General features: G+C 41.8%; 1 protein-coding gene across 1 annotated transcript in view; it reads left to right on the top strand.

The window, feature by feature from the left end:
• The window catches only part of LOC138965255 (protein Wnt-16-like), an 82,528-nt gene that overhangs the window by 10,248 nt on the left and 54,780 nt on the right, over nt 1–17,500 (top strand). Inside the window, exon 2 of the mRNA XM_070337380.1 lies at nt 11,380–11,615. Within this exon, the coding sequence (XP_070193481.1) occupies nt 11,380–11,615 (236 nt within the window). The remainder of the gene's footprint in view (nt 1–11,379; nt 11,616–17,500) is intronic.

The raw sequence follows: 17,500 nt of genomic DNA, 5'->3' as shown, positions 1-17,500 counted from the left end.
AGCCTATAACATGGTTTGATATGATTAACGAGTCTTACCCGCCTATATGTATAAAGTTTTGCAGAGGCCATACCATTGCTGAAAATTCACGGGAAACGTTAACAGATTAAACGAAACACCAACAGCAGCCATGGAAAACAATATTTGTTTTCAACATTACCTTGAATTTTTGATCTCATAATATTGTTGTAAAATTGACCCGTAGGAGCAAAAACAAGCAAAAACATGACACGAAGGAATCAGAAGAAGCAAAACACAAAAGATAGTGTGTGAGAAGATGTGGAGACTTGTACCGGATAACATAAACGATAGAAAAACAGATAGTACGCGTCTTTTCCCAACGATATTTAATAGAATTCATATTCGCTACCAACTATCGCTTTATCATTTAACCATTACTTAACACTTTCTACCCCACCTATGTTGACCAAGTATTTTTTTAGTCGAGACCAGCAGCTGCTGTGCTGCAGCAGGTCACTCAGAATTGTAGTAACTGTGTAGTAACTGTGTATCAACACGCTGGAATGCAGGCGTTAGATCGACGTTACAGGAAGCGACTGAAGCTAACAGTCTGAGCGGATATATCCGTACCTGGTCAGATAGAGCCATATGAGTGGGTACGGATATATCCGTACCTGGGAAACAATGAGTTAACTGCGGTAACGGCAAACAAAATCAAATTGATTTATGAAATTAGGATCGTTAGTTTGTCTTTACTGTTTTCTCGGAGAGTTCAGTGTAATTGCCTTTATTGCCTTTTTTTGTACTTGAGATTTCATCCTATCAAAAGTGATGCATTGTCAAAATACGAGACACATGTCTGCAATGGGGACAAATTGAGGAAGTTGAAGAAGAAACACAAAGAAGGTCTAATGTCAAATGAAGAAAACGTAACACATAAGGCCTAAAAAAAAATAGGTGTGGTTAAGGTAACCCGACCTACCCTATTTTTGGGGGCCGACCCTATAACTTTTTATTACATTTGTCAAAAAAATACACACAAAAAACAAGTAAACGAGTGCAGAAAACGCAATGAAAGCGAAAGCGCCCGAGTCGCACACTTATTTCCCTGTCAAGTAGGTTTAATTTGTACACATTAGAAAAAAAAGTAAAAAAAAAAGTGATTGCCTACCTTCCTACCCTATTTTTTTTGGCTATGTTACCGTAACCACACCTATTATTTTTTTTGGCCTAAACCAGCAACCTCCAACAAACACATCTACCCTGGTGGTTTGCGTTCGTTTGTTTTTGCGTGTGATCTTCTTTTTGTATTGTATTTAATTTTATTCATTTTATTTCATTTATTTTATGTTTTATTTCTTTTATTTATAATCATTGGTATATATTCTTTGGAGGGGTGGGGGTAGTTTCCGTTTGAGACTTGCTCCAGTTCGTGTTTACTAACAAAGGTGTAACTATTCTTTATTGTTTGTTTAACCAAACTAATAAGGACAGCAAAGCTAACATAAACCGAGATAAATGTGTGTTTGTCTGCCTGTCTCTCAGTCTGTCTATCTCTCACTGTGTCTGTATGTGTTTATTTGTGTGTGTATGTGTGTGTGTGTGTGTGTGTGTGTGTGTGTGTGTTTGTATGTCTGTGTTTGTGTGTGTGTGTGTGTGTGTGCGTGTGTGCGTGCGTGAGTGAGTGTGTGAGTGAGTGCGTACGTGCATGAGTGAGTGTGTGCGTGCGCTGTGTCTGTATGTGTTTATGTGTGTGTGTGTGTGTGTGTGTGTGTGCGTGTGTGTGTGTGTGTGTGTGTGTGTGTGTGTGTGTGTGTGCGTGTGTTTGTATTCGTGCGTGAGTGAGTGCGTGAGTGAGTGAGTGCGTGCATGGGTGAGTGTGTGCGTGCGCGAGTGCTTGCCAACGCGCATGAGTGTGTGCACGCACGTGAACATTTCTGTCCGTCTATCTGTGTACCCAACTGCAGGTGTCTGGCTCTGCATGACTGTGTCTGCATACATGTGTTTGAATGTATGTCCAAACCTTGCTATCTGTCAAGCCTAAATGTCCATCAGGAGTGTTTCGTATTGCTGAGGTCGAGGGCAGTTCACAGGCTGATACAGTCCCCGTAAGCTGAGAGGTCGCTGTTTGAAACAGAGCAAACAGAGAAAGGTAGGAGGAAGAGAGGTCTGTTATTGTTTGACGCGGAGGGATCAGCCACCAGAAGATGTTGGCTGTAAACACGCCCTTTGGTTACACTCTTAAACTCGCTAAACGCCCGTCCGAGTTTGAAATGAAGTTCCCTGGTACATCGCAGTGTCCACTTTAATTCTGCAGGGAAAAATAATGTATATTTAGAGAGAGAAAAAACGACCACAACCGCCACTTCCTACACCATTAGAAACAAGAACAACACCAGCAAGAACAACAACAACAACAACAACAACAACAACAACACAACAATACCCAATATTGACGGACTGTGTGATGATATCTTCTGCTATGGTCTGTTGAGACAGTGATATCAAAATCGAGACCGGAGGTCGAGATTTTGATATCACTGTCGAAACAGACCTATGGCAGAAGATATCATCACACAGTCAGTCAATGTTAGATATAATTATTGCTAATTCTCTGGACAGTTTATATTTTCTGTAAATAAATTACACAAGTATTTGTCTCAGTTTTGGCTGTTCCATATTCCTCCCTCTGATTATTATTTCTTTTTGTTCACTTTTTTCTTGTACTTTTCAGTATTTTAAAATGTCTTTCCTTTCAAAAAGTCTTTAGTCTTTTGCTCAACTAAATTCTGGGATAATTACATTTTCATATTATATTTGTTTGTTTTTAAATTTCGGTGTTTTTGTTTTTGAAGTGGGGAAGCAATAAAGAGGTCGTCGATATCAAAACTGATATCGACGGAAATGTCGTCGATATCCCTCTTGCACTGAGCTCAGTTTTGCCCAATTGACCAATGGAAATCCACGTAACATATGAAATAGCAATATAGGATTATATTGTACATAAGTTTATCAGACAAGTCATTGACTTTGCAGATGCGCTCTGATAAGTTTGTTGGTTTTTATTTGAGACGAGTAGTAATTTGTATAAAAACCAAACCATGGGTGAGAAAGGCTAAAATACCTCACCGACGTTTAGTCATAGCTGTGATATTGCAATGCAAAGAATAGCAAGAATAGCATGCATATTTAATATTTGAGTGCAGTTTTTCTATTATCCATTTTTTTCAGTTATTGTGTATAAAATAGAGAATACTAGATGGCTTGCTGTGTCATACCAGATTTACACATTTTTTTTTCTTAATTTTGAATATTAATATTCGAGCGAAAGCGAGCTTTTAATATCTTAAAAAGCATAGAGTTTAAATCTGATATAACACAGCAAGCAATGTGGTAGTTTGTTTATCTTACATACTGTACTTGCGTGTCTTTTGCTCTAAACGCCACACAGTCAAAGCGCCCTAAAATTGAAGTCGCGTGTTATAGAACCTCGATCTCTTCCAAAGACTCGTGGAAACTTTGACGTCAAAGTAAAAAGACGTCACTCTAAACAAAAAAAACGTATTGCGTGACGTGTAGGCTACGTTCTCAAATTTCTTCCAGGGGAACCAGCAGGCGCAAAAGTGTTCCCAGAATGGTGTTTGTGTCAATGACTTAGACATCATAAGCAGTTGAAACAAGACATTCCTCCGAGGTAGGAAAAACACCCCCGTTGGTCAAAGGGAAATAACCATTCTCACTGGCACCAACTGAGAAGGTTATTTCCCTTTGACCATTAATATGTCCCGCTATAAGTCCTTGTAGAATCTTAATCCACCAATAACTCCCTAACCGTGTGTTTGACTGGTCCCAAGTTTTGTAAGGACCGTCTCAGGAATGTATAGAACCTGTTGACCAAGTTTGGTGACGATCGGTCCGTTCATTCTTGAGATCTATATGCGAACACAAACACACACCCAAACAAACAAACAAACAAACACATCGAGCGAATCCTATACACACCCCTATACCGGAGGTGTAACTATACCGGGGGTGTAAATAGGTCCCTGCTAGACTAGGTTGACACGACCTCATTTACATGATATACGCACATGTGAGTATATGGTTTAGTTATTTAATGGGTGGTCTCGCTCACGTATGTAAGGTAAAATGGACGCTGTACGCCATCGATTTAGGTTTTCAATGGAAGCGTTTGTTTTACGAAGTTAGCAGTTTTTTTATTTTTTTTTATTTAAAATAAAATACTTTTAATTAGTTCTATCAACAAGAAAAAGCAGGAACATACGAAAAGCGTTTGTCGAAGTTGACGAAAGTGCGAAACGAGCGGGGGCGTTTGGAAAAAGAGAATAGAACTTTCCATCACATTCTGGTATATTCTCAGATCTTATTCGGCTAAACAACTTCTCGTGACAACATCAAAGGGAGAGCGTGCCGACGTTTTTCCCCCGACTTTGAAATGTTTGACCTCCGACCTGACCTAGAAATGTGGTCAGCACTTCTGTCCCTTTCAAATATTTATTTACACTCCAGCGTCACAGAGAAACGACTGAAAAAAGACCCGACCTCAACACCGCTTTTCTGGCGGGTGTGCTTCCGCGGGAGCGACATTTTGCACTATTTTCTCTTCCTTAGTAACATTTTGTCATAAAGACATTCCTGTCTCCGTGCGAAGGAGAGTACCCAGGGGAGAGTAATCCCTCTCCAAACGGCGGCAATCCCAACACAAACACAACTTTGTAGTTGGCGAATGTACCGCCCAGTCAAATATACTTCTGTAACAAAACTGAGGGCCTGCTTTATCAAATTCCGAGGGCTCTCGCCTTTGCGCCGAGCGGTGCAGAAAAAAGACCTGCTTCGGGTGCAATGGTCGGTGTTTACGTGTAATCCAGTGCACTTGAATTCCAGATTGTGTAGATACAGTAGTAGAGAGTCAGCTACTTCTTGTATACATGTAGACTGGGCTATTTCTTCGTTTGTGCTTTTCTTCTTCTCCTTCTGTCATCAGTTTTGGTAGAGTTCCAGTGTGTTTATCGCTGTCTCTCTCTGCCTCTTATCCAACCCCATTTTCCTCTCCATTTGTCTGTGTGTCGATATCTCTCATGCTGCCTCTCTCTTTATCTGTCTGTCTGTTTGTCTATCTGTCTATAGATAAGTTGGATACGTTCAGCTACTTTGAAGAGCTATCTAGCCTTGATATGATAATATGATTAATGGATTGAGTGAGTGAGTGAGTGATTGACTGACTGACTGAGTGAGCGAGTGAGTGAAAGATTGATATTTCCACACATCTATTCCATTGTGTGTCTGTGGTTTCATGGGTTATTCTCCAGAGCCGGGCACACTTTTCGACATGCATTTTCAGTCCTTTGAATGCTTCTAATGTATATCAAATGGAAATTGGAATGCCTTTTTTTCTCACTTTTGTCATTAATATTGCAGTTAGTGTAGGCCTACAGACACTCAACAAACAAACAAACAAACAAAACAGCAAAGTATACGTTTTTGTCTTCTTCTTGTTTCATTCAGACAATACGTGACTAAATGATTTTACGAGGGCAGAGCGTGATGTCTGTCTACCGATGTTTGTGTGTATGTCTGTGAAAAGCATTGCTCAAAAAACTACCGAACGGATTGTTATGAAAAGTGGTACATACATTGTCTGGAGCATTGTGCTGGAAACAGTTTCGCAGATTTTTGATAGGGCTATTTGATGACGTCATATTGTCCCGTTTGCAGAAGTTGAGGCGGCACTGTCACGGCTACAAATTTTCATCAAATGTATTGCATCTTTGACTTATTCCGGAGTATGGGATTGCATTTCAGCTTGGTACCTTAAACATTCGTTTATGAAATAATGTTCACTCAAAAAAAGCCGATTTTTTTCGATTTCTTAAAAATTGATATTTGAATCAGAAAGTTGACATCATTGTATTTTGCATTGCCTCCTTTATCCAAACTTTTATAGTTTAGTTGTGTTTGGTTGAAAATTGGGCTTAAAATGAAAAAAAACCTGTTAAATAGCGAATTTCTTTCTTTCTTTCTTGCGCGTCCATATACTACATCACAGACCAATTGGTGTCCTCGTAGTTAAACATTTAGTTACACTAACAATGAAAGTTCTAGAATTGTGGACTTGCGTTTTTTTTATACGTGAGCCTTGATGGCTTTGCCTCTTGTTTCTCTGTACTTCTCTCTTTGTTCCGCTGTTCGTCCTTCAGTAGACTGTGTTTAATACTGGCTCTCAGTCCAAAATGCAGTACAAAAGCATAGAACTCCTTTCGGGGAATAAAATGGAAATGCACGTTTTTCTTCCTTGCTTCTTCCTCTTCGTTCATGGGCTGAAACTCCCACGTTCACTCATGTTTTTTGCACAAGTTTTTGTTGGTAATGTGTATGACCGTTTTTAACCGCCATTCTGGCAACCATGCATACGCCGCTTTCGAGGGATTCCTCCTAACATCTTTCAATCGGTTCCTTGAGGTCGTACCAAGAGATTATAGAGGTTTAATATTGTCATAATCTGTTCCGTCCGCGACTTAGAACTTTCTCTGATCCAGTCATCTCGAGCAGACAGATAGACAGCGGGATAATACAGAAGCCAACAGTGTCAACATAGTTATCAGTTCTAGTGACACATAGCCAACTTGTTATCACTCTAACGGCTACTTCACCCCGGCGTAGAACGGGTATAGGCGGCGCGACAGACTTACCCCCGCCGTGCCAAGACGGCGAAGGGTTATAGTCCGGCCGAGGGGCTACCGGAGGATGTTTTTAATTATTGTAAACAAATGTTATCAACGTTATATAGTGCTGAAGAAGGAAAGTTGTTCAAGACGATTAGTACTATCTTGTGTTAAAAGGGTTTAGTGCTATCCCTAATCGTTTTTACTCTACTCTTGCACATTTTGAGTGATAGGACCAAACATGGGTAAATGTCAACCTTGAACAAGCCTCAGTAGCGCACCCCACTGACCTCTCTACTGTGTCGGGTGCAGTTTTTTTCACACCTGTCAAATTCAGTTTCATTGCATCCCTCGGTCAGGTTTGTTTGTTTGTTTGCTTAACGCCCAGCCGACCACGAAGGGCCATATCAGGGCGGTGCTGCTTTGGCATATAACGTGCGCCACACACAAGACAGAAGTCGCAGCACAGGCTTCATGTCTCACCCAGTCACATTATTCTGACACCGGACCAACCAGTCCTAGCACTAACCCCATAATGCCAGACGCCAGGCGGAGCAGCCACTAGATTGCCAATTTTAAAGTCTTAGGTATGACCCGGCCGGGGTTCGAACCCACGACCTCCCGATCACGGCCTCGGTCAGGTTTTGTCCTATGAGCTTGACAGTTTTAATAACCACACCAATTCAAACGAATACATTAAAATGTGACATTGAGCGTGATACTCGTCGTTTCGGGTATGAATGTTAGGGTTTTGATCCTTGATTTGTGAAAATGTACGTGTACATGGCTCAAACTGCGAAAGCTGGAAACACGCCAGTTTAACAGATGATAGTACTAATCGTCCAAAACAACTTTTCTTCTTAAGCGCTATATAACTGATAAAAGTCGCCTAGATTTGTTATAATAATTAAAAACGTTCTCCGAATGCCCCACGGCCAACTAGACCAGCCACCGAGGAGGCATGCTACTCTCGAACGTGGGGCCTTCCTTTCACTGTTCAGAACGAAGACAGCAGACGTCGTTATGCACGAAAGAAAATCACTACTGAGAATGCGTTCCTGTTTGGAAGAAAAATTATCCCCCCAAAGCGCCGTATGGCTGCCTGAATGGCGGGGTAAAAACGGTCATACACGTAAAAGATCAAGGCAGTTTCAACCCAAGAACAAAGAAGTGGAAGGAAGAGAGATTACGTACACTCGTTCATTAAACGTTCAGGCCGCTTTGGGTAAATCAGAATAAATGCTCTACACGCCGGACAACAACTTTAACTTCTGCACATCTCCTACCCATCCCTCTTCTTTTATTCATCTTCTTTCCCTCCTTCCTTCCTTTACTGTCTTTCTTTATCATCATTATGCAACGTTCATTACGTTATTAATATATTTGGTTTATTGAGACAAATTTTTCAGCCGTTACCGCCTTATGTTGTACTGTCATGCAGGAACACCACTATAAGCTTCGAGCTTGTTGCTGTTTCTGTGAACTTTGTATACATGTCATGATTGTAACCTTTGTTAAAATAAACTTATGTTTAAACCAAGAGAGATTACGTCTGGCAATTAATAACGACTGTTTTCTCAGTCACTGCCTCATAAATACAGGTTATATAATAATCATTGAGGATTAGTACTATAGTATTTTGCTTGAACTAACTGTAAAAATTAACAGCACAAACAATCGGCTCAAAAAGTACGCTTCCCTACGGAGAATGGTGTATGAAGCTGTAATTTCAACCGTTTATTTTATATTTGCTCCATTGAAGGTATAGCAACGACTTAGGGTATGATGTGCTAATACAATTTAGTTCTAAATATGTTGTGCTTCAGCGCGATCTGTGCGAAAGCTTCGCCTCACAAACTTCCAACCCCCCCCCCCCCCCCCCCCCCGTAGTCCCCACCTCACCTCTCCATGTCCGCTCCTTCTTTCTTTACCAGCTATCTTCGTGACTTATCTAAAAAAAAACGATTGCATTTTGCAGTCCACCTTACCGCCGTCAAAATTTATACCGAACATGCATTGACAACACGATGTTATCTCGCAGACGTCTTCAGGTTATTATTCACAGTGAGAGAGTGTAAATCATTCTGCTTTCTGTCTGTGTGTCTGTGTGTCTGTATGCCTGTGTGCCTGTGTGTCTATGTGTGTGTGTGTGTGTGTGTGTGTGTGTGTGTGTGTGTGTGTGTGTGTGTCTGTCTGTATGTCTGTCTGTATGTCTGTCTGTATGTCTGTCTGTCTGTCTGTCTTTTAAAAAAAATGTGGCACTCGGTCGCCAGTAAACCGCAAACTGTAATAGATTACAAACATATGTCATGGTTAATTCGCGTATCCTCGAGAAAATGCCGATCACAACAGCAGAGAGTTTTTATACTTTACAACTGCATGTACATTGTACAACCGATCAGAAGAAAATAGTTAACGGTGGTGGTTTGTTTTTTACAAAATATGCAGCGCATCGTTTCAAGTATGCAAGAAAACTGATTTCTTATTAGCGATAGAAGACGACTCTATAGCAAATCCTGTCTCTTTTTTTAAGTCACATCCCTACAGCATGTTTTTCAAACGCCGACACTTTATCTGACTGATCTATATGGAAATGTTATCCGCCAGTTAATCAGTACACTGCCCGAGGTCTTGCTTTTCATTGTCGTAGATAGCGATGGAATGTTCTCTACTGTGACAGATTTTTTTCTCTCCAAAGTTTGATAAAGGTTCGCATACCTTTCTTGCAAAAGCAAAGTAACTTTCGAAACCAAAATGTAAGACCAAAAGAAAACTAAGGGAACAAAATCAAAATTGAGGCAAAAAGAAGGAATTGTTTTGAAACAGAGGACAACACATTGAATTAAGAATAAGAATAAGAATACTTTATTATCTCATAGAGAAATTCAGGGGTGGTACATAACAATAATACAAACAAGACATTGATTTTACATAAAACATATAGCACTATATAACAGGGCAGGTTATAGAAACACCTCCCACATACCTCTCTGGACATTCCTTGCATTGTTCTTACGCATTCAGACATGAACACATCCATGTCTCACTTACACATCGCACACATGGACATTCGTATACGCTCAACTTACCCATTCACACATAGACATTCGACCACGCTCCACTTACACATTCTTATACGCTCCACTTACACATTCACACATGGGCATTCTTATATGCTCCACTCCCACATGGACATTCGACTACGCCCACTTACACGTTCACACATGGACATCTTTAATTATGTATTGTTGTTTGTTCACGATGTCTGATTTCTTCTTCTCCCGTACTTTTTGTCTAATATTCTCCTGCGCTTCAAGAAAAATGTATACATCTTATTGTTCGTATGCACAGAGTGTGAACCTGTTTTCTAGTGTGTGTGCGTGAGGGGTGGGGGTGATGAATGTCACGTTTCGCATTCCTCCATCCATCCATCCTTCGATTCGTCCTTCTGTCTGTCTGTCTGTCTGTCTGTCTGTCTGTCTGTCTGTCTTTCCGCCTGTTCATTTAATTACCAATGCCCTATTTACCTCACAAACTCATTAGGTATAACTGTTTTCTGACAAGCAGGTAGGAATGGCAACGTGTACCAGTTTGTCTGTGTGTCCGTCTGTCTTTGTGTCCGTCTGTCTGTGTGTCCGTCTGTCTGTGTGTCCGTCTGTCTGTGTGTCCGTCTGTCTGTGTGTCCGTCTGTCTGTGTGTGTCTACCTGTAAATCTTGCATCCTGATCAGGGGTTATCGTTTGATGACAGGCAGCTAAGAATCGCTTCGCAATAACAGACAAATGGCATAATTATGTGACCCTCCACCACGGAATGAGTCGCATGTCACCTTTTCATGATTTTCATATTTTTACATTTAATTAAAGAGGTTTTTTTATTCTCAATCTAGTGGTGAAAACCGTTTTAGAAAAGAGTGAACACTTGTCGAGTTATACGCCTGTGACTATGGTGACCCTCACACTGTTACTAGACACCCCCCGGACTTATATTATGCCTAGCGCAGAACCGCGTGAGGTGACATGCGACTAATTTTGTGGTGGAGGGTCACATATTTCTGTCTGTTTGTCTATATCCCAAAACAGACAGGACTTCCTACGTTCCAAACTCCAGAATAAGAAAACACGAAGGATTCTTATTTGGAACGTTTAAATGTTGACAAAACAAGACACACACAAGCACATGAACCCAATGGTCATCATAGTTGGCAGTTTGTTAGTCTGTCTAGTATAAAGACCATTGAGTCGATGTACTTGTGAATGTCTTGTTTTGTCAATAATTGAACTTTCTAATTAGTAACCATTCTTGTTTCGACATGTTTGTTTGTCTGTCTATCTTTCATCCAGCATTTATCTTCTCTTCATTGTTCAAGAGTTTTCTTAAACTTTCGCAATCCGAAATAGAGAGACTGCCAATGACAAGATAGGTCATTGCTACGACCATTTTGGGGACTTTCTACGATACGTTACAGCACCATTTCTTTATTTTGTTCAGGTGTGTCTCTTCTGTGTCCATTTTAAAGGCCGTAAAGTCGAGGTTCTTGTGAAGGTTTTGTGTTGTCTTGAAATCAGTGTTCCAAAAATGTAACCTTTCCTGTTATTTAACCTTCCTTGATGATTGGGTCGATGCACTTGTAAATGTCTTGTTTTGTCAAAGATAAAACGTTCGAATAATAATAAAAACTAAAATTAAAACAAATTCCTTGATGATCAGGTATGTGTGTGTGTGTTTGGTGACAGGCAGCTAGGAGTGGCCTCCCTTGGCAGCACGGTTCACGACACGTCCACGTGTAACGCTGTACCAGGGCTTGTCCTCGCCCAGCAGGAGGTGTGCCGCAAGAACCCGGAGTCCCTGCTGTGCATCAGTGAGGGCGCCAGGCGAGGCATCCTCGAGTGTCAACACCAGTTCAAGGCCGAGCGGTGGAACTGCACCACCCCCGCCACCAATAAGGTCTTTGGACCCATCCTCAGAAGAGGTGAGTACGACAAGAAAGAAGAATACAGTGGAACCCCCCCCCCCCCCCCCTTTAAGAACCCCCAATTTAAGACTTCTCCATTATTTGTGACCCTCCACCACGGAATGAGTCGCATGTCACCTTTTCATGATTGTCATATTTTTACATTTTCTGAAAGAGTTTTTTTATTCTCTATCTAGTGGTGAAAACCGTTTTAGAAAAGAGTGAACACTTTTCGAGTTATAAGCCTGTGACTATGGTGACCCTCACACTGTTACTAGTGACTCCCCGGGCTTATATTTTGCCTAGCGCAGAACCGCGCGAGGTGACATGCGACTCATTTCGTGGTGGAGGGTCACATTTGTTCATACTATCTGTGAATTTATCCCCATATTGTTTGTTTGTTTGTTCGTTCATGGGCTGAAACTCCCACGGCTTTTACGTGTATGACCGTTTTTACCCCGCCATTTAGGCAGCCATACGCCGCTTTCGGAGGAGTTTATCCCCATATTAAGACACCCTTCTTTTTCAGACCCGATTTCCTCAGATCTTTGGAGGTCTCACTGTAGACAATTTCCAGAAATAACTCTGTCGGGTTTGCATGGGTTATGAAAGAGTGAATAATATACTCTTGCTTTTAGTGAGGCAAGCTTTCTACACGTGGTCCACCAATAAGGTCTTCGGTCTTTGGTGTGTTGTGTCAAGGGTGAACATAGTTCCTATCGCCTGTGGAGGCCTTCACGGACCCGTGATGATCTACACGATCCTTTTCACGAGAAAAGTTGCAGTACTCTCGTTAATTCTAAATTAGACACACCTATATTTCGCGAAAACATTATGAAAATATGATGAAAATATATTACAAAACATGCGCGAGAAATATTATGACGTCACTAATCATCATAACAATGCATTACACTGTATATTACGTGCCGTCATTCCATTCTTTCCATATCATCCTGAAGAAGGCAGTTACATGCCAAAATAAAATTATTGATTTAAACGTACCTAACCTGGTTACTGGTGTGTTTTCCTTTTATCTAAACACCTATATTTCTTCTAAAAATGTCACCTGCATTGTGCAAACTTAGCTCACAAGTGTACAATGCAATATTTCATCAACACCTTCCTTTATACAGTACAGAAACTGTCTCTCCGTTAGTTGAAAACAGGAAGTTAGGTGCAGAAATCTTTCTTTCGTGGCGAGGTGGCGAGGAAAAGACCAGAAGTGGAGGAGGGGGGGGGGGGGGGGAGTTCTCAGGAAGGAGGAAACAGTACAAGCTCACAAACTGGAAAATGACGAGCGGTGCCCCGACTGACAGAGAGGCAATGTTTCGTGGCGTTCTTTATGCGCTTCATTGATTACCACTTTTCACGCTTCGCTGAGCACCCAGATTTTATTGCTGTGCTTTTATGACAAAGTATGTGAACGATTTGAGACGCTGGAGTAGTGAGGTTTCTCCACTGTGGTCCCTCCTGTTCGGTGTCCCTCTCTCAGGCTTTCTTCGTCTGTCTCTGTTTCGTTTTGTGTTCTCCACTGTGGTCCCTCCTGTTCGGTGTCCCTCTCTCAGGCTTTCTTCGTCTGTCTCTGTTTCGTTTTGTGTTCTGTACTGTGGTCCCTCCTGTTCGGTGTCCCTCTCTCAGGCTTTCTTCGTCTGTCTCTGTTTCGTTTTGTGTTCTGTACTGTGGTCCCTCCTGTTCGGTATCAGGCTTTCTTCGTCTGTCTCTGTTTCGTTTTGTGTTCTCCACTGTGGTCCCTCCTGTTCGGTGTCCCTCTCTCAGGCTTTCTTCGTCTGTCTCTGTTTCGTTTTGTGTTCTGTACTGTGGTCCCTCCTGTTCGGTGTCCCTCTCTCAGGCTTTCTTCGTCTGTCTCTGTTTCGTTTTGTGTTCTGTACTGTGTGTTCCTTTGTGCGTGGTGTGTATGTCTATCTGTCTGCTTGTCTGTCTGCGTGTTTATATGTGCGTCTTTGTCTTGTTCTTTCTCCCTTTTTGCACACACACCGTAACACACACACACACACACACACACACACGCACGCACGCACGCACGCACGCCCGCACGCAGCGGGTAGGCAGGCAGGCACGCACACACACACACACACACACACACATACACACAAACAAAAACACACACACACGCACGCACGCACGCACAGACACACGCAGGCATACACACACGCACACACACACACACGCACACACACACACACACAAAACACACACACACTGACACTCACACACACATACACACACACACACGCATACACACACACACACACACACACACACACACACACACACACACACACACACACACACAGAGAATCGATCAATGAATCAGTCAAGCAAGCAAGTAAGCAATCAATCAATCAATACATTTCTTGTCGCTGAGAGCGGTTCTAAAAGCATTCGAACAAATCAATCAATCCATTAATCCATATATCCATTACCTACTTTCCCCTTGTCTGTTACCTATCGTCTTTAAAACAAAAACACACACAAAAACACACACACACACATTTATCATTCATACGTGAGAGAGACCACCAATGACATAACACTATCGTTCTCTTCACTATTTGGTATATCATTTAAATGAGGTCGTGTCAAACTAGTCTGGCATGGACCTAATTGACCACTGCTTATAATGTCAAATTCACCATCTTCTTCTTTCTTCTTCTTCAGCGTTCCAGAATTGTCTGGTGACGTGTGAGCTCGTTTGCCCATTTGGGTTCCCCACACTATACTCTGAGAGCATAGTCAGCTTCACTCCGCTTTCGTTGAGTAGGCATGCTGGGTATTTTCGTGTTTCCATAACCCACCGAACTCTGACATGGATTACAGGATCTTTTCCGTGCGCACTTGGTCTTGTGCTTGCGTGTACACACGAAGGGGGTTAAGTCACAAGCAGGTCTGCACATAAGTTGACCTGGGAGATCGGAAAAATCGCCACTCTTAACCCACCAGGCGGCAGCGACCGGGATTCGAACTCACGACCTCCCGATTAGGAGGCCGACGTCTTACCACCACGCCACTGCGCCCGTTTGTCAAAGTCACCGAAACAAGCGTCATTCTGGGAACATGTTTGTGCTTGCTGTTTCCACTGGAAGATATTTTTAGAACTTACACGTCAAGCAATACTTTCTAGAAGACGTCGTTTTGCTTGGACGTCAAATATTTCACGAGGCTTGGGAAGATATTGAGGTTTCATAAGACGCGTTTTCAAGTTGGGCGCTTCGACTGAGGGACGTTTGGAGCAAACAAACCCGCAAGTGCTGTATGTAGAATACACAGAATACTACACGGCTTGCTGTGTCCTATCAGATTTACACTCGTTGCTTTTTCAACTATTGAAAAGCTTGCTTTCGCTCACATTTCTTCTGTTTTGTTTAAAGCAACTCGTGTAAATCTTATACATGTGTAACACAGCAAGCCATGTAGCATTCTCTGAGAAAACTGACTTGCCTATCTTTCTTTCCTTATTTATTTGGTGTTTAACGTCGTTTTCAACCATTCAAGGTTATATCGCGACGGGGAAAGGGGGGAGATGGGATAGGGGAAAGAGGGGAGATGGGATAGAGCCACTTGTTAATTGTTTCTTGTTCACAAAAGCACTAATCAAAAAATTGCTCCAGGGGCTTGCAACGTAGTACAATATATGACCTTACTGGGAGAATGCAAGTTTCCAGTACAAAGGACTTAACATTTCTTACATACTGCTTGACTAAAATCTTTACAAACATTGACTATATTCTATACAAGAAACACTTAACAAGGGTAAAAGGAGAAACAGAACCGTTAGTCGCCTCTTACGACATGCTGGGTAGCATCGGGTAAATTCTTTCTCGTCCCAACCAATATGGGACTCCCCCTAACCCGCGGGGGGTACTTGCCTATCGCAGAACGGCCAAAGTACAAACTACAACACTAACGCACACACGGACGTGAACAGGCGTGAGCAGTGACTGACTCTACCTTCCCTTCCTCCGCCAAAGAAGAGGTCAAAGGGATAATTCACTCTGATAACCTGCTTATTCCCCTTTTTTCGTGTTAATTGCTCGTCCGTGTCTGTCCGCCTTCATTATGACAACCATCTATCAGCGTACTCGGTGATAAACATGGCAGTTTGCGATAAGAGAAAACGGCAGTGTGTGCGATGTCTGTCAATGAGTGTAAAAGATACATTCCTTGTCCTGTCAGGCATCATGACGGGCACAGTGTCCTGGTGGATAAGGCGGCGGCCTCCCGAGCGGTTGGGTTCGTATCCCGGCCGCACCTGGTGGGTTAAGGATGGAGATTTGTTTCTCTCGATCTCCCAGGTCAACTTGTTTGCAGACAAGCTTGTACACGCAAGCAAGCACAAGACCAATTGCGAAAAGATACTGTAATCGATGTCCGAGTTCGGTGGGTTAATATAGAAACACGAAAATACCTAGCATACATTCCCCGAAAGCGGCGTATGGCTGCCTAAATGGCGGGAAAAGTGCAGTCATACACGTAAAAACCCACTCGTGCAAAACAAAACCACGAGTGTACGTGGGAGTTTCAGCCCGTGAACGGAGAAGAAGAAGTAAGCCATCATGTTTACTCCCACAGATCTGTTCAGGCTTTTAACGCGATTGGAGAATCCTTCAGTTTAACACATATCAAATTTCCACACCCTGGTTCTTTGGTTGAATTCATTTGTTGAATCAATGTTGCACATTGACCAGGGTGTCACTCACGAAATTCAAATTCATTAAAAAAAAAAAACCAAGACGCGTAAGGCGAAATTACTACATTTAGTCAAGCTGTCGAACTCACGGAATGAAACTGAACGCACTGTATTTTTTCCACCAAGACAGTACAGCTTCGTCAATCCCCGCGAGAAGGAAATCGCTCACCTCCCACGTGCAAAACGCAGTGATATGCACACGCCAGAATAGCGCGGTAGCGTATTGTGCTAAGCAGGAAAACGCGCTTTTCTGTATTCGTGTTAACTTTCTGAGCTTGTTTTGAATACAACCTATCATATCTATATGTTTTTGGAATCAGGAAACGATAAAGAATAAGATGAAATCATTTTTGGATCGATTTCTTAAATTCTAATCGTAAGACTAATTAATCTATTTTCGTTAATTGTGATCACATTTTAAGAGTAAACATGACATATGTATATACTTTTAGATTCAGAATGTCATGAAGAATACGATGCAATCAATTTTAAATCTGTTTGCGAAAAATCGATTTTAATGACAACTTTAATGAGCAAACTCATTAATTACTTTGTAAGCCTCCAAGCTAAAAATGCAATACCAAAGTCCGGGCGTCGTCGAAGATTACTTGACCAAAATTTCAACCAATTTGGTTGAAAAATGAGAGCGTGACAGTGCTGCCTCAACTTTCACGAAAAGCCGGATATGACGTCATCAAAGACATTTATCAAAAAAATGAAAAAATTATCTGGGGATATCATACCCAGGAACTCCCATGTAAAATTTCATGAAGATCGGTCTAGTAGTTTTCTCTAAATCGCTCTACACACACACACACACACACACACACACACACACACACACACACACACACACACACACATACACCACACCCTCGTCTCGATTCCCCCCTCTACGTTAAAACATTTAGTCAAAACTTAACTAAAATAATGTAACAAAAACAAAAAACAAAAAAAACCAATAATCCACTCTGTACAGAGTGTAGTAACACTGTTGATTTTGTGGCACTTTTGCAAGTGGAGAGATGCTCTAATTACATGTACAATCCTTGGCAGATCTGAGGTTCTGTCCATACTGGCTGACGCAAGAGGTTTTTAAGTTTCCTTTAAGTTTCTGGATTACGAACGGGAACTCAATGTCGATGAGTGTTGTGGGACTTGTAGGGCTTATCTCGAGTGCTACCGCTTTTTT

This window comes from Littorina saxatilis, linkage group LG4, assembly GCF_037325665.1.
Source record: "Littorina saxatilis isolate snail1 linkage group LG4, US_GU_Lsax_2.0, whole genome shotgun sequence".
NCBI classification, from domain to species: Eukaryota; Metazoa; Mollusca; class Gastropoda; order Littorinimorpha; family Littorinidae; genus Littorina; species Littorina saxatilis.
Note: the sequence above shows the minus strand (reverse complement) of the source record. Positions and strands in the feature narration are given on the sequence as shown.